This window comes from Equus asinus, chromosome 1 (genome assembly GCF_041296235.1).
Source record: "Equus asinus isolate D_3611 breed Donkey chromosome 1, EquAss-T2T_v2, whole genome shotgun sequence".
Classification (NCBI taxonomy): Eukaryota; Metazoa; Chordata; class Mammalia; order Perissodactyla; family Equidae; genus Equus; species Equus asinus.
In genome coordinates this window covers 157899930-157921395 of record NC_091790.1, presented here as the reverse complement: position 1 = coordinate 157921395, position 21466 = coordinate 157899930, and the positions used below count along the sequence as shown (strand labels likewise).

Here is a 21466-nt window from a genome sequence, read left to right as displayed (position 1 = left end):
AGCCGCCCGCTTTGCATACGCCGTGGGCGGAGCGGGGGGGGGCCGGGCCAATGGGCGGCCGCCTGGCGCGACCCCGCGGGGCGCGATCCGCCCCCCTCGCTCGGGCCCCGGCCCCGCGCCGCGCGCTCTTCACTTCTTGGGGGCTTTTTAAAACAGCGCCACTGGGGTCTTCTCCATGCGGCTCGGGCTATGACAGCCTCCGTGCTCCTCCACCCCCGCTGGATCGAGCCCACCGTCATGTTTCTCTACGACAACGGCGGCGGCCTGGTGGCCGACGAGCTCAACAAGAACATGGAAGGGGCGGCGGCGGCGGCGGCAGCGGCGGCGGCGGCCGCGGCGGCCGGGGCCGGGGGCGGGGGCTTCCCCCACCCTGCGGCCGCAGCCGCGGGGGGCAACTTCTCCGTGGCGGCGGCGGCCGCGGCGGCCGCGGCAGCCGCGGCCAACCAGTGCCGAAACCTGATGGCGCACCCGGCGCCCCTGGCGCCCGGCGCCGCCGCTGCCTACAGCAGCGCGCCCGGGGAGGCGCCCCCGTCGGCCGCCGCCGCCGCGGCCGCCGCCGCCGCCGCGGCTGCCGCGGCCGCGGCGGCGTCGTCCTCGGGAGGGCCCGGCCAGGCGGGCCCGGCGGGCGCCGAGGCCGCCAAGCAGTGCAGTCCCTGCTCGGCGGCGGCGCAGAGCTCGTCGGGGCCCGCGGCGCTGCCCTACGGCTATTTCGGCAGCGGCTACTACCCGTGCGCCCGCATGGGCCCGCACCCCAACGCTATCAAGTCGTGCGCGCAGCCTGCCTCGGCTGCCGCCGCCGCCTTCGCGGACAAGTACATGGATACCGCCGGCCCCGCGGCCGAGGAGTTCAGCTCCCGCGCTAAGGAGTTCGCCTTCTACCACCAGGGCTACGCGCCCGGGCCTTACCACCACCATCAGCCCGTGCCTGGCTACCTGGATATGCCGGTGGTGCCCGGCCTCGGGGGCCCCGGCGAGTCGCGCCACGAGCCCCTGGGTCTTCCCATGGAAAGCTACCAGCCCTGGGCGCTGCCCAACGGCTGGAACGGCCAAATGTACTGCCCCAAAGAGCAGGCGCAGCCTCCCCACCTCTGGAAGTCCACTCTGCCCGGTAAATGTCGCCCCCTTCTCAGCCTCAATCCTCTGGCTCTGCTCCAGCTTCTCCTCCCCTCGCTCCTGGGTCACTCTGGTGCCCCTCTGCTCTCTTCCTGGCCTGCCCAAGCGACACTGCACCCCTGGGAGCCCGACCCCCTCTGGCTGGCACTGCCCGCACTGTCCTTGAGTTAGGCTGGCTCCTGGCTGTCCCTGGGTGAGGGATAACTGGGAAGAATCTTGTGGGGACCCTGGCTGGCTTCCTTCTCCCTCTGCGCCCCGCCCTCGCTAGCCCTTGACATCGACTTAAGGATGGGAAATTGACCTGGAAACGGTTTAGCAAATTGCCCATATTCTTTCTCTCAAAAATGGCTTCACTGTAGAAGCATCAAGTCTTGAGGCTTGGGGTATACGGAAAGGAGCCGGGCATTGAAGTGTTGTCCCTTGAGCTAGGCGCTAAGGTGAGCCACTGGGCCAAGCGATCAAGCATCGAACCCGGAGCGCTGTGCGGGCAGGACGGCCCGGCTGGGGTGGTCATTGGAGCCCTGGGCGATTTCATTTCAGTGAAGAGCTCACCACCCGCCCCACTGACCGTCCAGGTTTGGGCAGAAGGCCGGATTGTACGGCGCGCTGCAAAGGGCAGCCGGGCGCTCCAAGGCGGGCGGCTCAGATCGCGCCTGGGTCTGATCTGTGTGTAACTTGCTTTCTTCCCTATCTTCCAGACGTGGTCTCTCATCCCTCAGACGCCAGCTCCTACAGGCGAGGAAGAAAGAAGCGCGTCCCTTACACCAAGGTGCAATTAAAAGAACTCGAACGGGAATACGCTACAAACAAATTCATTACCAAGGACAAACGGAGGCGGATATCAGCAACGACGAACCTCTCCGAGAGGCAGGTTACAATCTGGTTCCAGAACAGGAGGGTCAAAGAGAAAAAAGTCATCAACAAACTGAAGACCACTAGTTAATGGATTAAAAGTAGAGCAAGAGGGCAACTTGAAGAAATGCTTCAGGACTCATTGCTTTGCCAGATAATGGTTATAATACTTAATAATAATTGAAGAATGGGAAAGAGCAAGAGAGAGACTGGCATTTTACTTTTCTAAAGGGGATCTCTTTCTCCTTGGTGGAATCTACAACTCTTTTAAAACTTTACTCTAAGAAATGGTAAAGACTGCCAGTTCTCCCGCCAACCCCACCAGACCGTTAAATGACAAACTCTAGAGTCAAACGTCAACCCCCAAATACACAATTTCAGATAAGTTACGCATTTACTGAAATCTTGTAAGTATTTATGTGACCATTGTATTCTAGGACACTGTGGTATATGGTAGTAATCCGAAAGTTGGTTACAAAAACAAGAGGCTGTTGAAAACATCTGCTTGTCCTTGGGTCGCTATCACCATCCCCCTTTGCATGTTAAGTGACTGCTCAGGTAAATCTTGGTGAAATTCCTGCCGTTGTTGTATATTCTGCAAAACATGTCATGTATAGATTTAGAGGGGAAAAGAGAAGAAGGTACTGAAATGATGATCTTGGACTATTTACTAGGAAGGGAGAGAAGGAGAGAAAGCTCTTCCGATGATCATTTGTCTTGGTAGTTAACACAACTAGCTGAGCTTTTGAGCTACAAGGGAACCCCAGGTTGGGACTGTCCTTCCGATAATAATTTCTAATTGCTTACAACAAGCATATTTTGTAGCATTTGGACAATATTTTCTGCTTCAATATCATTTGCTTTCCAAAGGATTTGATATCTTTTTGAAAAATATTTAACACATCAGATGATTCGCAGAATTCACTTTATGTCAGATCTCCTAAGACGTCCCACACCAATATGGTGTATTTGGTTTGAACACAATTAATTTTTCACTTAAATTGGTATTTCCCAATATTTACTAGACATTTTGCTGAAGAAATAATTTTCCTTTTTTATTTTTTAGAAAGCTCAGAACAGAAATCCATTCCCCCAAACATCTAGATGTTTACAGTCTATATTTCGATCTATTAAGGGGTTAGTATTTTCCCTTGTTTCTTGTGTTATGAGACCACATTAGAAAGTTTAGGGATTCATCTTCACAGCACATTTTTAATCAAGCAGTTATTTCAACCAGCACATTCATTTTGTTCATATTCACTATAAAATGCTATCTTGTAAATAAAGACATTCAGCACACTGTGAAAATGTATTTGTGCACCTGCTTTTCAAGTATTTCTACTAAAAATAATCATTAAAAAAAGCTTTAGACCTGTAGATAGTGATATAGTGGTATTCTGTTAATAAAATAGTCACTGCCATTAAAATCTGAAGAAAATACTCATTATTTTCCTGTGATAAATGTGCACTGCACAGAAAGAAAAGGAGCAGATTTGTCCTATACAAACCAAGGACCATTCTTTTCTATTATTATTCAGCTTTTTTTTTCCTACAAATTTTCTAAAGAAAGGGAGAAATCCCTCAAAACTAAACTCCTAAAAATTTAGATAAGTGTTCACGAAGGTTAAAGTGTCAGATATTCTGAAAGGGAGAAAAAAGAGAGGAGAAAGAGATAATATAAATTCCCGGGATCCCTGTGGAAAATGAAAACCAGTTGTTTAGTATCAGTGATGCCCAGGCTGCCATATTTTAAAATCTGCTGTTGGGTCTGCATGTTCTGAGAGGGCAGGTTTTGATATTTGTTGAAATGACAGGACTAGGAAGGCCTTAAACCTTGACCTTGACGAAAAAAGACAATTTGTGACCTTGACTTTTGACAGCTCATGAATTGGCCTCGGCTGGATTAGTAGATCAAGGGCGCCACCTGGCGTTGACAAGCTTCCTTGTAATTCTTCAGCTTCAAGGGAATCAAAAGGTCTTACCTCTTTGACTCCTTGCGTTAGAGATTTAGTACTCATTTCTTTGGCTCCAGATGGAGAGAATTTGAATATACGTAAGTTATACATGTGCCTGTATATATGTGAATATATATCATATATGTGTATACATTTGCATATCACTGCTTGTTTGTCCTTGTATATATATATGTAGAATCTGTACAGATATAGTATCATTAATTACTGATGGCCTGAGATGTTGTAATTTAAGGTGATTTCTAGAGTTGAGGTACAAAATGTGCTTTACATGATGAAATTTTGCTCCTTTTCTTTAATTGCCAAATTTGATTTGTCTTCACAGTGGCTTGCTCTGCATCAGATTTCTGCAGATCTGCTTTAAAGCTATACATTTCTGCTACAGTCTAAGAGGAGTTCTTAAATAACCATTCTTTCCTGGCCCTCACCCTCCCAGGTGGTCTCCCATCCTAATTAGAGCTATAGGGGAGTCTATACGGCAAATTAAAAGTTTCAGATGCCTTGGTAACTCTAGAGTTCTAGAGTTACATTTCAGAAATTCAAAGAAACTCACCTCTTAAGAGGTCAGTATGGAGAACTTAAAGATCTCATATCTACAAAATAACCATAATATCGATGCAGAAGGAGAGTTATCCTGGATAGCTCAGAGCTGGGTGCAGCTCCAGGGTTGTGCAATCTAATACTGGTGCTTGGGAAGCTGCCACTGATTTGTGGAAGAAATATATACATTTAATAGTAACAATGACCATCAAAACTATGAAAATAATAAGTACTATATCTACTACTTATTGCTCCCTAACAATACATCAGGTGCTGCGTTTAGAGTCCTAAGTAATACGTATGTATGTTTACATATTTAATATACACGTAGAGTAGGGTAATGTGTTTTTGTCAAATCCACACTATGCACATATGTATTGAAATGTTGGTGGAAGCAGGAGTCTTAGGATGCAGAATTTTGAGGTGAGGTTAATTTTATCTTTACATTAGAGAGAAGTAATTGTGAACCAAAGAACCGTATGCATCATTTTATGGAAAATAATACTGGTTGGTTACAAACCTGGCTGATGGAAACCTCTCCGACCTGAAGACTTAGAGCTTCTTTATAGATGGAGAATCTTAGAAAGAATCTCTAAAGCTGTCTCAAAAACAGCATGGTCTTGAAATATACATCTGGAATGGTCTTGTCAAATGCAATCAAATTTTGCTGCCCTGAGGATTTTCACTCCACTTGTGGAAACAAATGAAAATGATGCTTCAGATCAACCTCCCCACATCTTGTTCCACAACACTCCATTTTTAAATGAGCAGCCATCAAACCAAAGTAACAACTTGCTCCTAAAATGCTTAAAGTGGTGGAAAATCCCCTCAAAGCTGGATCAAACTGTGTGTTTACGAACAGCTCCAAAGGGGACTCTTCTGTTGACGGGGGATATTTTTCTTTAGATGTAAGAAATATTCTGAGCCTCGGGCCTAGGAAGGAGGCCAACAGCAGCTCTGCAGCCGAAATACCGCCCCTTTCACAAGCCATCGCCACTGCAGGAACCCTGGGTAAAGTAGTAGTTTTCTTTTTTTCTCTCTTCAGTTTTTGAAACTAATGGCAAGATATTTCAGAGGCTTTTTTTCCTGTTCTAAAATGATTGTTGATAATGTCAATCTTACCTAACTCCCATCTTATTTAAAATTCCCTTGGATCTACCAGATAACCTGAAGTAAGCATGGTTTATGATGGCTCTCTAATGCCCAAATAGCTATTAGTCTAAACCTTTAGAAAAAAGACATCAAGGAGGGCGCCAGCCACTGTATAGGAATAATGACACCAGACACTGGAATAGTGTTGTTGAATAGCTGATTCAAGTATTTGTTTTTCCTAAAAGGAAAACTCTTTCTGAATAAGAAATTGTAAATATGGAAACAAATAGACACCTTTTTCATCTATTAAATTAGCAAAGATTTTGAATGCTGTAATGGCCTGTCATGGTGCCATTAAAAAAATTGTAAATATGGGACTTTAAAAAAAAACCCTACTTTTTCCATCTGCTCTTAATACTGTCAAATTTACTAAGATATTTTAAGTGGATGATTGTAAAATGTCACTTTGCATTTGACTACTATTTACGCCTCATGCAGAGCTGAAGCCATCCGTTTAAAATTGTGTGCTTTTTTGAAAACAGAAAAAGAAAAATTTTTAAAGAAAGAGGGAAAAGAAAATTATTTTTTAAAATTCAACCTGAGATGTTTTCTTAAAAATTCATGAGGCAGTGAAATTCAGCTGAGGGTGAGACATATGTGTGCTGGTAGTTAATGACACGGATTTCACCGTATAATATATATGCAGATTACACCCTGCTGAGTGCGTTGGGAGGGTTGGGTGAAGATGCGGCGCCTCGATTCCTCTCTTCGAATTCCCGAGTTTCGGAGCGGAGACGGAGGCTGCCCCAGCCTGCTAAGCCCCAGACCCGGTGGGTTCAGAGGCGCCCTTCCGGATTTGAGGACCTTTACCGAGGAGACGCTTGGGGCTTGCTGATTTATGCGCATTCCTTTAAAGTTGATCGAATGCGTGTCAGCAGCCCAAGACCTGGAGAATCAGAGAAATGTGCAGCGAGTTGCTCACATCCCATTTTTCATAAGCAAAGATGTAGCGTTATCCAAGGGGCCCAGGGAGATTTATGCCTAGGTTTTAGGACCGGCACACCATAATTATGTTTTCATCTGCTAGGCCGCCGGGTAAATAACAGCCTGCTTCCTTTTTTATGAAAATACCCGCTTTCTGATCGGCTGCTTCAATCCTTGGGCATCTGCTTAGCGCCGACGAACGCCTGAAAGGTGTTGGCTGTTTTTAATTTGATTTTAAAGGGAAGAAAAAAGACGCTGGCACAGAAAAACGCCTTCGTGAAAGCAGCCAAGGCCTGGCCACAGTTGATTTCATTTCTGCCCGGCTCCGTCGCGCGGCTGAAGAGCTGGATCCACCCGGCAGAAATCATTACCTCGGCGTGCCAGCTGTTCAAGCCTCTGCGGGCGGGCGCGCGGCGGCGCGGGGCTCGCCCCAGGGGCCGGGTGTGGACAGGCTGGAGGAGCGCTGCCGTGGACGCGGGGCCGCCTGGTGTCGCGCGCCGCAGAGCCGCAGGCGAGGCTCAAGATCTGCACGCTTCCAAAGGAACCCTCTACTCAAAATGGAGGCTCCAACCCTTACAGAGCCGGCCTCGCTCGGATGGTTTGTGGGCCGGAGGGGGCGTGCAGCAGGACGTTAGGCCGAGGTCACGGCACCGGCCCCCCGGCCAGCGCCAGGCGGCCTCTGCAGGGCCGGGTACCCGCGCCGCCAGTCTCCCCGCAGCTGCAGGCTGACGTCACCGTCGCCCAAGCGGGCCTTCGCGGGCCTCCCTAGGCGTTATTTGATGAGGACAAGCCGATTCAAACGAATGTTTTGTGCGGGTGCCCCCTTCTCCGCCCCGCCCCTCCCTCCCCAAGAGAATAATCGGGTATTTAATCTCTCCCGGTCTTAATTCTTGGCAGCGTGGAAGGTGGTTTGCAACGGGAAATAAAACCTGACAGGAGCATTTTCTCTAAAAGGGGTTCTGAGACGGGCTGAAAAGAAACCGTGTTTTTCTCTACCAAATACTTCCGCTTTCTGAGCCCCGGGCTGAGGGGTGGGGTGAGATCCGAGGGAGTGCAGAGGGATCTGGGCACGCAGGGCCACCGTGGGGACCCGAGCCGCCAGATCCGGGCGCCCCTGGCTGCCCCGGGCCTCCGCCTGGGCCGGTGAGCAGCCTAGCGCCTCTCTGCGTCCCGCGCTTCTGCGGCGCTCCGCTCGGCTGAAGGCCTGGCGTCGCCCGCAGCCCGGGGCCAGGACCCGGCGCATGCGAAGTTGGCACGGGCAGGGGCCCGGTTGGCACCCAGAGTGGTACCCCGGCGCTGGCTGAGGGCGGCTAGGGTCAGGCGAGAGAAGAGGGCGCTGAGAAGGGCCTTTGACCGCTTGGCTCTAGCTCTGAGCCTTTTGGCCCAGAGGAGTTGGGGACAAGAGCTGCAGAGGAGGTGGTGAGAGCACTGCTGGGGGCTTTGTTCAGGCTGCGGGTCTGCGGACACTGCGCGAAACGGAGGGGGGAATCGGGGTGAGCAGCGCAGCATGCGTGGGTTGTCCGGGCTGCTATTGGGTGGGAGAGGCCGGAGACAGCAGAATGCCCCTCCAGGCAGCTCAGCGAGCGCCCTCCCCTCGCTCCGCAAAGGTCAAGTCCTTGGCGCCGTGGCCGCCTCCCTGGTCAGTGCCGGTCGCGGTGGCGGCCGCAGGAAGGCGCAGGACACCCAACCGGCCGGCTACAAGCCGGTTCCGATAGCCTGGGCTTGCGGACTGGAGGCAGGGGTTCTTTCTCAGTTTCCAACTCCGTCGGCCCCAGCCCTATTGAAAAGGAGTTCCCGCAGCCGAGGGTGGCCTAGAGGTTGTCTCCAGCGAGTCCTGGAAGAGCAAGGTCCAGGAGACTTCGGAGCCGTGGAGGCCTAGACCGGTGAGAGGTAGAGCCTGCGAGCTCCAGAAAGGGTGGTGGCTGGACTGGAGTTCTGGGCTCCGCTAGAAACAAGGGACCAGGCAGGGCCGGACGGGCCAGGAATAGGATAGGGGAGCAAGGACCCTGCTGGGGGCCTCTCTTGAGGTCCCTGAGTCCAGGTCTGCTCCCTCAATGCATGGCAGGTCTTTGGCAAGACCTTTGATGTCCTCCTTCTCCTGCTTACAATCTGGCCCAAGAAGAGAGGTGCATTCTGCCAAAGGTAAAAATCCCTGACTCTCTCGTGCCCCAAGAACCCCCTCACTGTGCTCTGGAGGGATGGGAGCCCCTTCCCTCTGCCCATAGCCTGCCTGCAGCAGGTCACCACATGAGGCCCAGTGGTCAACAAATAGCTTAAGCCCGTCTGCCCCTGAGCTTATTGCTCCAGGTGAATCAAAGAGGCCCAGCAAATGATTGCATCTTGTTTTTCACAGAAGACAGAAAAGCTAGGCTTTATCCCTAGGGCTGCACCGGTGGAGCAGTGCTTTGAGGAGACACTAGCTGGAGGGATTCCCCGTGCGTGGGTCCCATCACAGAACTCCCTGGCAGGGTGTGTGAGGGAGACTCCTAGAGCAGGGCTGGACCGGCTGGGGCTCACTCTTCTCAAGTCTGGAATGTGAGCCATGGATCACCGATGAGCAGAAACAAACGGAGGAGCCTGGGGAGCTGCCCTAGGAGGCGGCTGGAGCTTGGGGCATGGGGACTTCCTCTGAGCCACAGCTGCGGGAACCCAGACCCTGAGGGCCAGAGCTGGCCTTCTGGTTGGGCTGCCCTCTTTTGTCCTCTTTATTGCAGACACACTTGGCTGGGGAAACCCGTTTGCGCCGAAGTCACAGGGAGAATGGAAGGCAGATGCTGAGAACCAGGGCTTTGCCCTTCAAGGTTCCCCCCACCCCATTTGTCCCCCCTTGATAGGGAAAAAATTCTTCTTTAATGAGTCCACAACAATAACAATAAAAGTAGTTCTCAAAGGAAGTAACTCTCTTTTTCCCATCGGTTTGGAACCCACTAAACTAAATAGTAACCAGATTGTTTGGGTGTCTGAGCCCCTCAGCTGAGCCCTGTGCCCTACCCCTCAGGGGCCAGGGGAAGGATGTGGACTTCTTCAGCTATTTAGGGATCTTGGAGGATTGAAACTTTGAGTCAGATGATAACCAACCATAAGGTCAAGTTCAAGGCATTACCTGTTTCTATGTTTTAGGAAAAGGTAGAGGAGCTTGTGGGCAAGGCAGGTGCCTTGCCAAGCCAAGGGGATAAATGAACCCCTGGCTCCACCTGCTAGTGATGGGGGGAGGGGGCGGTCTCCTGATATTTCATCGAAGCCTCAGCACCGCCTCCAGACAGTGCCTGGAAGTATGATAGATTGGCTATGATCTGCTGATAGTTTCCTGAGAACAAATACTGGGACATCTCCTGGGCCTTCCCAGAAAACCCATTTCCGAGGCTCACCATGGAAGACAGATGCACCTCCAAGACACTTCCTCCTTGGAAGGGGATGGCTCCCAAAGAAAACCCTGGCTTCCAACCCCAGGAAGGGCTTGGTGGCTCTTTCCACCCTGAGCCCCCCAGTTGGCTCTTGATAGTCCTCTGTGTAGCTTTCTAGAAACAGGTATGACATTTAGGGACAGAGAAAGGTAAGAGCTCAGACCAGCAAGAAGAGGCAAAAAAATTGGTTTCCTAAGGGGTCCACAGGTAAACAACTGTAGATCTTTGGGAGTGAGGTTCAGTCTGTCAAGTAGGTCTGACTCCTCCCAGGCCAGCTGCCATCCAGGATTGCCAGGCCTAGAAAAGCAGGAGCTGAGTCCCAAGAAGAGGAGGAAGTGTTGGTGAGAGAGAGAGGGAGAGAAAAAGAGTGTGTCAGGGCCTTGGAGTGGAGTATTCAGAAGGAGGTGCGAGGCCCAGTTCAGATCCCTGCTGGAGGCCTGAATTGGGGGAGAGTCAGGCACCTAACAGCACCCCTTCTCTGTGTTTGAGTACTGGGTGCCCTCCATTGGCACCTCAGCTCTTGCTCAGCCTAGCAGAGGCATCAGAAGAGGCAGGCAGCCGCAGAAGGGGAGACGTGGCTGGAAAGAGGCTGGGTGAGAGAGACAGGCAAGCAGGAGCTGCAGGGAGACAGGAGCGGCCGGGGAGGGAATGCGGTGGGCGGGCAGCCTGGTGTTGGCATTCACACTATGGGCTACACACTAAGCAGTCAAAAGGCTGCAAGTGCAGGCACTGGGGACATCGGATTCTCAGATTTCTGGACGACGAGCCGTTGCCGGCAACCTAGCCAGCCCCGACGGAGAGAAGAGTGCAGCCTGGCAGCAGGGCCACGGGGGCTGGGAACCCAGGAGTCTGGAGGTGCTCCCTGCCTACAGCTCTATCCTCCCTTGGAGTAAGCGGGTGTTAGGCTGCCTATCAAGTGACAGTCTTTCAGCTCGTGTCTCTCCAGTGACTCTGCTGGAAATGCCTCCAGCAAGACAACCTCGTCGAAAAGGCTTCACTTTGCCCCCAGTGCGCACCGACCGCGCCAAGGCTATCCAGCCCGGACACCGCCAGCAGGCGCCCTGCGGCTGCTGCCCAGACCCCTCGACTGCAAGAAGAAGCGGAGGCGGCAGTGCTGGGCAGAGGCACCTGGACACACTTTATTGCGATATCCCGCCTGGGAAGGCGCATGGAGCGCAGGGCGCACGAATCCTCCTGCTAGGGCGCATTCAGTCCGCCTGAGGAGAGTCGGGAGGCGCTGCGGAACCCCCCAACCCCCACCCCACTTTTAGGGCCAAATCAAACTAAGCTTTGGAAAGGCTCGGTCTGCTTTGCTGAGCAAATCGCCTCGTTAGCCGTTTCCGCTTAACAAGGCTGGCGCGGGCGCCAGCCTTCTCCTCTCGGGGTGGCCATCTCCAAATGCTGCGCGCGGAGCGACGGGGCCAACCCTGCGAAAGCTGCCTAGACCTTGAAGTTTGGAAAAACAACAAGAGATTGAAACGGCTCCCTCCCTTCTCCGCAGACACACACGCACCGTCAGGCCGCCGCCACTTCCTGCCTTTGTTTTTCTTCCTCCAAAACATTTTTGGCCTCTTGCATTTGCTGCCGAGGGGCTCCGGGTTGACGATAAAAGGAAATACACGTTGATGTCTGTTTTCTGGAGATGGCCCTGCGCTTTGGAGCTCCTGAGAAAGAAGAGCTCATGGGAAACCAGTCGCCAGGGCCAATGTCACAGCCTTGCCCGTCTCAGCTTCTTCAAGAAATGCCACTCGGACTTGGCCTTCCAGGGCCGCCTTAGCCTCGCGTCGGGTCTTTCCCTGAGCTGGGTGGGCTCAGCTCGGCTGTTAGGCCTCCTGTAAAGCGGAAGAGTCAATTAGGCTCAGAGCAAAGTCAAAACCAAGGACCAGCAGCTCTGCCTCCCATGCTTCCCCAAGATTTTATCTGATCCTCAGAACTGCGCGCACCCCCGAACTACCCCCCTCCCCAACTTTCACACCGCCAGGGTATTCTGGGCAAGAGGGGCAGGAGACGACAAAGCTGGGAACAGTGCGCAGCCTTGGGGATCTGAGCACCCCCTCCTGTCCCTGCTGGGGAACTAAAAGCATTCGTCGCTCCAGGCGTTTTCCCTTCTGGCGTCGAGAGCCTTTTTTCCTTCCTTCATTTCACGGCAGCGCCCCCACCCGCCCCCTTCTAGGCTGCAAGTCCCTCCCGGCACCCCGCTTCGGTACAGCCTTCCGAATTGTCTTGCCAGCCGCTCCCGGAGAGCCTTCCTCAGCCCCAGCCTTTCCTCGGGAATTCGCCTTTGTCTCCTGCAGACACCCATGGGATCCAGACCTGCCGGCACCCTCTCGGCTTGGCCATCAAGAACATGGGAGGCGTTGGCTATGCAGAACAGCGCACATCCCCATACCAACCTTTCTGCGGGGACCCCCTCTCCCTAGCACCAAGGGGAAACCCCGATCTAATTAGGAGAGGTGCAGCTGGGGGAGACGGCCTGGCGTCCCCCGCTGGCGGGCCACCGCAGCCGGTCTGCTCAGGCACAAGCTGAAGTTGACTGCCAAAACTGCTATAAAACCCCAGGTCTGTCTAGAACTGTTTTCGGCTCTCCTAGACGCCCCCGGGTTCAATTATAGTCTTAAAAGCCCTAATACAAGTGCAAGAATTTGTTTGCCTTCACCCAGGGGCGGGGCAAGCCCCGAAATGGTGGCGCCTTTGTTATAGCAAAGTGACTGAAACCCCTCATGCATTCCTTTTGTTGGAGGGTCGGGGTGGTGGGGACCGGGTGGGCTGCAGGGAGAGACTTTGGGAGAGCCAAAATCAAGGCAGGGAACGGGTCAAATACCGCTGTTCCAAACCTCTCCGTTTTCCCTTTTATATTCTGTCTCCAAGAAAGAGATGCTGTGGAGAAATAAATATTTTGCCTTGTTGTTCGCCACTGGAAATCGAGGTTTTTTCGCTGCAGGGCAATTCTGTAAGAGTGATTCCCAGCTTTAGGAGGTCTCAAGCTACCTTTCCCAAAAACTTTCCTCCTCCGACCCAGACCGTCTCACTCACACCTCTACTGCCTGCTGCACAAGCCACAGTGGACAAATATGTCAAGCTGAAGATGCACGAATAATTTCAAGTTCAACTCTCAGGGATTCAAGGGGCATGAAAGTTCTTGCAGCAAATCCTGAATAAAGAGTTCATTAAACCAATGTGTCCGAGGAGTTTGATTTGTGATAAGCAACCCTTGTAAAGAAGGGGGGTAGGAACCACATAAACATTAATGCTAATAAATTAGTGTACTCCACTACAGAGTAATTACTCGATATTATTGATATTTACAGCGGGTATTCAAATGCAATGGTGGCCCATCATTTGAAGAAAATACATAATGAGAATATTTCTTTTCCAGTGCAAAACATGATTAGATTTGTTATTGAGTCAGTTACAGTCAGCTCAGCAATAAATAAATAAATCGATGTTGACACTTAAATACCAAAGATCTTAGAGTTTATACTCTAAATCTCCCCAAGATATATAAATACCTTTGGCTATTTCCTGGATGGGGAAAGGGAAAAGGTTATCCTTTTTCATTTTTCGACTTTCCTTCAGCGACATCCAGCTTTTTCCAAGAAGATAGGTGTGGGGAGGTCTCAGGGCTGGGCCCCTCCCGCTCCTGGCCCTGCCTGGCTGCTCTATGCCCTTTTCTTTCACTTCTCCCAAACGTTGTTCATCCAATCCTGCAGGATGGCCAGCATTTTTCACCATCTCAATATTTTTCTTTCCTCTTCCCAACAAAGCTGGACTCATACTAGCTTCTATGGCCTCTGTCTCTATCTTTAGCTCAAACCTAGCCTTTTCAAGGCATCCTTGTCACCCAAGGTGCTAGAAGTTTGGGGAACACGTCTCTTTCTTTTGGCATTGTGTTCCTCCTGTGGGATGAGTAGCAAGAAAGGCGCCGGGCCTTCTGAGTTTCTGTCCTGCACATCCCTGCCTCTCACGCTTTCAGGGAAGGAGAGGAGGCTTGTTACCCCTTTCTCAGCCGGCTCCCTGGCCCTCTCCCCCTCCTGGCTGCCCCCACTCTCCCTACAGCTCTGGAGCTCCGCTAGCAGCCTGATGGGCCCCTGGAAGGTGCAGCGTACCCAGGAGAAGCCTCCTCGAATATCAGCGCCTCTAAAGCAGCCCAAGGCTCGCCTCAACTGCATGTTTTCCCGAGTCCTCAGCTCCAGACCAGGCGGGTGGGCGGACCAGTGCGCCGCGGCGCAGCCCCCGCGCCTCTGGCTCTCCGGAGCGACTCTGAACCCCGGCAGGCAGCGAGGAGGAGGGGGTTTCTACAAGGGCAGGGGGTGGGGTGAGGCTGCTGCCTGGGAGGATGAAGGGGAGGTGGATCCCGGGTAAGACGAAGGCCCTTCCGGGACCTGCGGATCCCTGACAAACCGCGGGGGAAGCCGCCCTGGTTGTTGGCGGTTTAGGGACGGAAGGCACTAAAGCGCTTCGGAAGTGACCATGAATGCGAGCGTGTAATCAAGCCACCGTGCAAATCGGGCAAGTCACGAGGCAGGCACATCCACGGCTGCGAACCCTGGCCCCGAAGGGGGTCCGGCCAGGGCAGGAGGCAGAGGTGGTTCCCAGAGCAAGCCTGTGGGAGGGGGACAGCGAAGAAGGTGCAAACGCTAGCCTCCAGGCGAATAGATTCCAAGACCACGCACGGGCCACGCAGCGACGAGCTCCCACCCAGTCACCCCCAGTCTGAGGCATCCCTCACCCGGGGAGTTGTGGGTGGCAGGAGTTGAGCTCTCTCACCGCCCTCGGCGCATTTGAGGGCCAGGATCGTGCAGCTGAGCCCAAGCGAATGGCATGGGGGCGCACCCCAGCCTCGCCGCGAGCCGGGAGGCCCCCCAGCCAACATGAGTTACACCGGCGATTACGTGCTTTCGGTGAGAACACCGAGTGACGATCTGTTGCTTCCCCTGAGGTGGCTACAAAGAAAGGAAGCCGAGGAGTGAGGGAAAAAAAAAAGGAAAGGGGAAAAAAAAAAAAAAGGCCCGGACTAGCTCGCAGCTTGTCAATTTCAACATCGGGTCACATGACCAGCACCTCCCTGCTAAGGATGGGGATAGATTTCCACGTCAGCTTACGTCTCCAAATTTCTACTTCACGGATCCGCTTCAAAGAGGCAGCTGCAGTGGAGAATCATGTTAAGCTCGGCTACTGCGGAGAGCCCAAGGTAGCCCAATGATGGATTTTGATGAGCGTGGTCCCTGCTCCTCTAACATGTATTTGCCAAGTTGTACTTACTACGTCTCGGGTCCAGATTTCTCCAGCCTCCCTTCTTTTCTGCCCCAGACCCCGTCTTCGCGCCCAATGACATACTCCTACTCTTCCAACCTGCCCCAGGTCCAACCCGTGCGGGAAGTGACCTTCAGAGAGTACGCCATTGAGCCCGCCACTAAATGGCACCCCCGCGGCAATCTGGCCCACTGCTACTCCGCGGAGGAGCTCGTGCACAGAGACTGCCTGCAGGCGCCCAGCGCGGCCGGCGTGCCTGGCGACGTGCTGGCCAAGAGCTCGGCCAACGTCTACCACCACCCCACCCCCGCCGTCTCGTCCAATTTCTATAGCACCGTGGGCAGGAACGGCGTCCTGCCACAGGCTTTCGACCAGTTTTTCGAGACGGCCTACGGCACCCCGGAAAACCTCGCCTCCTCCGACTACCCCGGGGACAAGAGCGCCGAGAAGGGGCCCCCGGCGGCCGCGGCGACCTCCGCGGCGGCGGCGGCGGCGGCGGCAGCGGCCACGGGCACGCCGGCAACTTCAAGTTCGGACGGCGGCGGCGGCGGCGGCTGCCGGGAGGCGGCGGCGGCGGAGGAGAAGGAGCGGCGGCGGCGCCCGGAGAGCAGCAGCAGCCCCGAGTCGTCTTCCGGCCACACTGAGGACAAGGCCGGCGGCTCCAGTACGTATAAAGGCAGCGCCCTGCGCTTTATGAAAGGGGAGTTGGAAATCTAGCGCAGCACCGCTGTTAAATTTTTATATGCTGTTTTATAAGCATATAAGGTTTATGAAGGGCCTTTAGGTTTCCCCCAACAAAACTTTGTTATAAAAGGCGGGATCACGTGGCGAGTGCTGAAATTGGCCGTGAAATACCCACCGGCCAAGGCATGCCTGCAAAAAAAAACACAACTCCCTTTTTCCCTTTTTTCCCTTCTCGGCTCCCAAGCCCGGCAGCTCGACCTCGCTCGGGGCCAGCTCCGGGGCTGGGGAGCCGGAGGTGGGCGCCTGTAAATTCCCCCTGCAAGGGCTCCGGGAGCCTTTGATAGCGAGGTAATCTGGAGATTTTTATAAAAGCCATGTGTTGCGCAGGGACTCCAGCCCCGGCCGGCATTCAAAGGCATCGCTGTTTAACGACGGCGCTAGCAGCGTGTTTAACAGATAAAATAGCCCGCTTAGCTTGAGCAATATATTAAAAGAAACAAATTAACCCAAAGTTGGCCTTTTTGTCCAAAGGAAGCCATTTTCCTCTGGCGCGGTGGCAATTAAGTGCCGCCTTCTGTCCGACTGCATGTTACTCACAATTGTTATTCAATCTGTCAAAAGCGGGGTTTTTTTCTTTACCTCTTGTGGAGTTTTATTGAAAAGGGGAGCAAGTCAAGCTTGCCCGCAGCCTTGGGAAACCCCTCTTCCCTCCACCCTATCTAAAACAGCACTCCTGCCCTGCGGGGGGACCGGGACGGCTGTGTGGCCTTGGTGCTCAGCGAAGGCCCAGGGTAGGAGGCTTCCGCTGCCACCTCCTCACCTCGCGGAAGCCAGGAGGCTGGCCAGGGGGGCAGGAGCTGGTGGCCCGGACTCAGGCTGACAAAGACCCCGCAGCTGCCCCAGACGTTAACGCGGGCCGAGTCCTGACCGCAGCCGAGAAAGACCGGGGCTGGGGCCTCCTTTACCGCCTCGAGAAGCGGCTCCCAGGTGATGGAAGGTGAAATGTCCGCGGGCGGCAGTTTGTTTAGTCTGGCCGGGCTGCAGGCAGCCGGCAACCCCCTCTTGGCTGCTTTGAAAGCGGCTTCCGCGGCACAAACTCGCCTGTTGCTGTGAGGAGCCCTCCTTTCTGCTCTGGGGGCAGCCTGAACAGCTTCCCTGGGGGCCTATCTAGGGAGCTGGCTTTTATCTGGGCCTGAGCCTCTGCCTGCAGCCTGTCCCAGGCCGGCTGTAGAAGCCTGAAGATGGGGGCCTGGGGAGACCTTGATGGGGCTTGGGCAGGGCCTCCAGGCCCTGGGGCCAGCCCTTTTCCTCCACGGGGGCCTCTGGGATGAATTGCAGCCCCCACACCTGGCTCACTCCCAGCCTCTTTGCCCTCCACAGGTGGCCAACGCACCCGAAAAAAGCGCTGCCCCTACACCAAGTACCAGATCCGCGAGCTGGAGCGGGAGTTCTTCTTCAGCGTGTACATCAACAAAGAGAAGCGCCTGCAGCTGTCTCGCATGCTCAACCTCACTGACCGTCAAGTCAAAATCTGGTTTCAGAACAGGAGAATGAAGGAAAAAAAAATTAACAGAGACCGTTTACAGTACTACTCAGCAAACCCGCTCCTCTAAGGCTCTATCTAGCCAGCTGGAATTGGGTGGGGGGGCTTCATACACGTGAGATTACATGCAGATTTTGCCCTTGACAAGGTCAAGGCACACAGTGACTTCTGAAGAAAGGAGATGTGCAAGAGAGGAGAGGCTACACGGAGATAGCCTGGAAAGAGGTGGCCTGGGACTCTCTTGGGCATCTGTGGTTAAGATTCCTAACAATAATTGGATTTGGAGAGCTGTGCATCTACTAGAATGAATGGTTTGGGACCCCTGGCGGTTCACTCTTGGAGACTGCGGAGCTTCGGGCTGGGTGTGGTCTCCATCAGGGACACAGCCCCCTGCCAGGCCCCCTGGAGATCAACTCTGGCCCAGGACCCTCCACATGGAGCCTGCCCACCCCCAGGACCCCTGCATCAAGAAGCTATGCGATCTCCAAACCCAGTTCAGCTTGGGGACAGGAGTAGGAGGAAGGGGCAGGATTCCTAGATGGCAGGAAGGGGGCTGCTTTCCAAAGCCAATGTGAAAGACGGCTGGAATAAGAGGTAGATATGATGTGGGAGAGGGCTGCTGATCCTTGAGGGAAGAAAAATCTACGATTCCAGGTGACAGTTGTGGCTCTCCACCTCTCCTAGCCACTCATCGCACTGTCCCAGGCCTGAGTTTCTAGCAGTCACCTCCTGCACCCCACCTAGTTTTTCCTACCCATGAAGGTCTTCGTCCTGGCCTGCCACTCAGGCCTAAAGCCTGGTGGCAGAGCAGAGCGTTCCCCGAGGTGGAAGACATCAAAAAGCCAAGAGACTTCACCCAGGCCGCTGGCCCCGAGATCTCTGCAGGAAATGCCTGTGGAGTGCAGCAGCTTGGCAAAATCTCCCCCACACTTAATTGAAGCTTGGATTTGCTCAGAGGAGCAGCAGGCCTGGCCAGCGGTCCCCAGCTATGAGGGGCTCGTGTCTCTCAAAACACCCGGTTCCGGCGCCGCACTCTGTCCTTCACCACCCCAGAACTGAGCTTGGAAGCTTCCGGCGACCTTCCAAGAGGTCGAGAGCAATTTGGAATTATTTTAAAAGATAAATATTATATTATATATATATTTCCCTGCAGGAACCAAAGCGAATTTTAAAAGATGCAATGTAGAGGGGAAAAAAGATGATGAAGAAACTATTTAAAGGCTGTATCTGTTTACAGTGTTCAACGGTTAAACTCACTCACTGCTAAGAATATTTGAATGTACGCTTCATACAGGGATGGTGTTCAAAAGACTTGTAAATAAAGGAACCATAACCTATTTTGTTTGAATACTTTTTTTTTTTTTTTTTTTGCCATTAGTTGATTTCCTTTGGGGTACTGGAGGAGGCAGGAAACGCGTTGGGAATGGTCTTTTTAATTTCTTGCAATGTTTAGAAAGTGTTAGGGGATGCTCTCAGGTAGTTCGGCCAGGGCCTGAGAACCTCAGCTGAGAAAGCCAGCAGCCCCCCCCACACACACACCCATTGAATCTCCTCTGCCTTCCTGTGTTAAGAAGTGTCTGGTGGCTCTGTTTGTAACGGGGGAGTTGGCCTGTCCTCCATTCTCACCCACCAAGTATGTCGCAGCATGTATACAGGCGACAGGGCACAAGGAAAATAAAGACGGTGGAAACTTGAGTATTGGGTCTTGGTGTGACATTCCTCTCCCTGTTTGCCTTTTACTGCCAAATGTCTGCCCCCTCATTACCCCCCCACCAGGAAAGGGGCAAGTTACCAGGCCCCTAAGGGGGTGGGGAGGTGACTGAGTCAGGATTTAACTCCACTAGAAGCAAGGCTTAGGAAGCTAGGGTGACTGGCCAGGTCCTTTTGGGAAGTGGGGTCCCCGGAATGGGTTATCTCCGGGACTGGAATACGAGGCTTCATCCTTTCAGACTGACCCCAGCCCTGGGAGAAAGCTTTGAAGCTTGAAGTGGCCAGTGGGTCTGATCCCAAGCTGGGCTTGCTCACCTCAGTACTAGGAGGCCTGAAGTGGAACCTCTCGGGTGCCCTGAGGATCCCTTCAGCAAGAGGGAGATGGGTTTGGGTACAAAGACAGCAGACTCTCAGGAGCCTCTAAGGGCGCTTTCTCATCAGCTCCCAGCGGAGGCTGCCTTTTCCCTTTGGGGAAAGAAAGATGCCGGTTTCCTCTTTGTTTCCTGCCTTTGAACTTCTGCCTTAAATTTGGACATCACCCATAACCTTGAGGGGCAGGGCAGTAAGGCCAGAGCCTTTTGTTGCCCACCCCACCCCCACTCACCCTCTTCCTAGCCACCCAGGCAGGGCCAGAGCGGCAGACAGGATCAAATTTGGAGAGAGGCCCCAGACCCCCAGACCCGGCTTTGGCTTTGTTTATTTGTTTGTGTGTTTGTCTAACTGGCGCGACTGGGGAAATCGGGCTCAAAGGGGAGTGGGATAGACCCCGAGATGAATGTCTGGGTTGATAGACACACAGAGGTGAATGAGCACTCTCCTGGGGAGCAGGGAGGGGGTGGGCAGGGAAGCCTAGGGTTTAAGGAAAGACTTCCTTTGGTATGGTTAAAGATTAACCAAAGTCTCGCAAGTTGCTAGAGAGAGTCTAGCCAGGAGGCCTGTTAGCGGGGCGGGCAGCGAGCGGGCGCGGGTTTGATTTCTGAGCCCTATAAAAGCCCATCCTCCGATGGCTGTGACAATGTGGTCGTAAACCCGTCCGGAGCCGGCCCATTTGCATATTTGGAATGCGCCGCTATAAACCCGGCTGGGGTTTTGCAGCAATTTCTTAGATGTAAAAATGAGATCTCTTTAGCAGCGGGCTGGGCGCATTCTCTCTCTCTGTCTCTGCCTGGAGCCTGTTTCTTTCTCCCGGCTTGAGACTGAGTTCGGGCCCGGCCTAGGCGCTCAGCCGCCACGAGATGGCGCACTTCCGATCAATGTCAAAGCCGCTGGGGAGCGGGGAACCCCAGCGCGATTCTTGGCCTTTGTTCGCTTCTGATACTAAGAGCAGCACGTTACGTTATTTCACTTGTCCCGCTCCCCTTCGCATCAAAAAAAAAGGGAGGCTCACCTTCAGGAAGTGGTTGGTGGTGTAATTTAAAGCAACGCACCTTCTCTAGGCCTCGCAGGCATCGCGGCGCGGAGAAGCCAGCTCTCCCTTGGCAGTGATTTCGGAAATGTGTCAAGGTAAGAGGCCACAAGTTTAGCAATTTCAGTCTGGCTGGGGAGGGAGTGGGGAGGTGGCCGATGTCTGAGCAGGGCTGGGGAAAGTGGCTGGGTTTGTGCGCTCCGGGGTGACGCTACAGGCTCTCAGCCCACACCCCCCCCCCCCCCATCGCTCCCTAAGGTTGGAAAGCAGAGGCAGGCCTAAGTGGGAAGTCGACGGTTTTAGCTCCTTGCGCCAGCAATCACCCAAAGCGATCCTTCGATTTTGTAGAAATATTCAGAATGAGATGAGCCAGAGATGGGGGGCATCCAAGCGAAAGGGTCCCGGGCTGTGCTGGGATAGGGGGGTGCGATGGGGATAAAAAGGAGATGGCGGGACTGGGGAAAACAAAGTTTCTACGCCAAACAACGAGGTGGTCAGCGACCCTGGCCGCTGGGATGGGCTTATTCCCTGGGGCAGACGTCCGGGTTGTCGCTGGTTTCCTACCAGGTGAGGTCTCTAGGTCTGCCAAGCAGCCTGGGGGAAACCTTTGTTTAGAAAAGAGCCAATTCGGAAAAGTCGCACTTGATTTTTCAGGCTGCCAGAGAAGTCTGTATTGTTTATTTGGAATGTACCGCTATAAACCTGGCTTGGGTTTTGAAGCAATTTCCTAGATGCAAAGATGAGATCTTTTGCATATTTTATAAATATGCAAAAACTGTATTGGTAAATACCTATACATTTTCAAAAGCTGGCACTGAGGATAAACTCTGATCGAACAATCTCTCCATCAGGGTGGTCATAAAACAAGTTTTAAATAATCATTTCACTTACATTTTCGGAGGCCAGATTCAAA

The 21466-nt window shown here is 53.3% G+C and overlaps 2 protein-coding genes across 7 annotated transcripts; both read left to right on the top strand.

The window, feature by feature from the left end:
- The first annotated feature begins 51 nt into the window (after positions 1–51).
- On the top strand, positions 52–13134 carry HOXA13 (homeobox A13). 5 transcript variants are annotated; one of them, XR_011503633.1, is made up of 4 exons: positions 52–1108; positions 1812–8437; positions 8620–8696; positions 9269–13134. XR_011503633.1 is itself a non-coding variant. In XM_014841028.3 (2 exons), the coding sequence occupies exons 1-2, from the start codon at positions 190–192 to the stop codon at positions 2054–2056; spliced, it is 1164 nt and encodes a 387-aa protein (XP_014696514.2). In that variant the 5' UTR covers positions 52–189; the 3' UTR covers positions 2057–13134. The 5 variants fall into 5 exon arrangements, 1 of the variants encoding a protein (XP_014696514.2); XR_011503630.1 differs by having other exon boundaries at positions 1812–5489; positions 6658–13134; XR_011503629.1 differs by having other exon boundaries at positions 8620–13134.
- Positions 13135–14991: 1857 nt separating this feature from the next.
- Positions 14992–19191, top strand: HOXA11 (homeobox A11). Of its 2 annotated transcripts, XM_070511091.1 has the most exons (3): positions 14992–15149; positions 15320–15875; positions 17276–19191. In XM_070511091.1, exons 1-3 carry the CDS (start codon positions 15009–15011, stop codon positions 17506–17508), a joined length of 930 nt encoding a protein of 309 aa, XP_070367192.1. In that variant the 5' UTR covers positions 14992–15008; the 3' UTR covers positions 17509–19191. The 2 variants fall into 2 exon arrangements, with proteins under 2 accessions (XP_070367192.1, XP_014696513.2); XM_014841027.3 differs by having other exon boundaries at positions 15018–15875; positions 17276–19180.
- The last annotated feature ends 2275 nt before the right edge of the window (positions 19192–21466 follow it).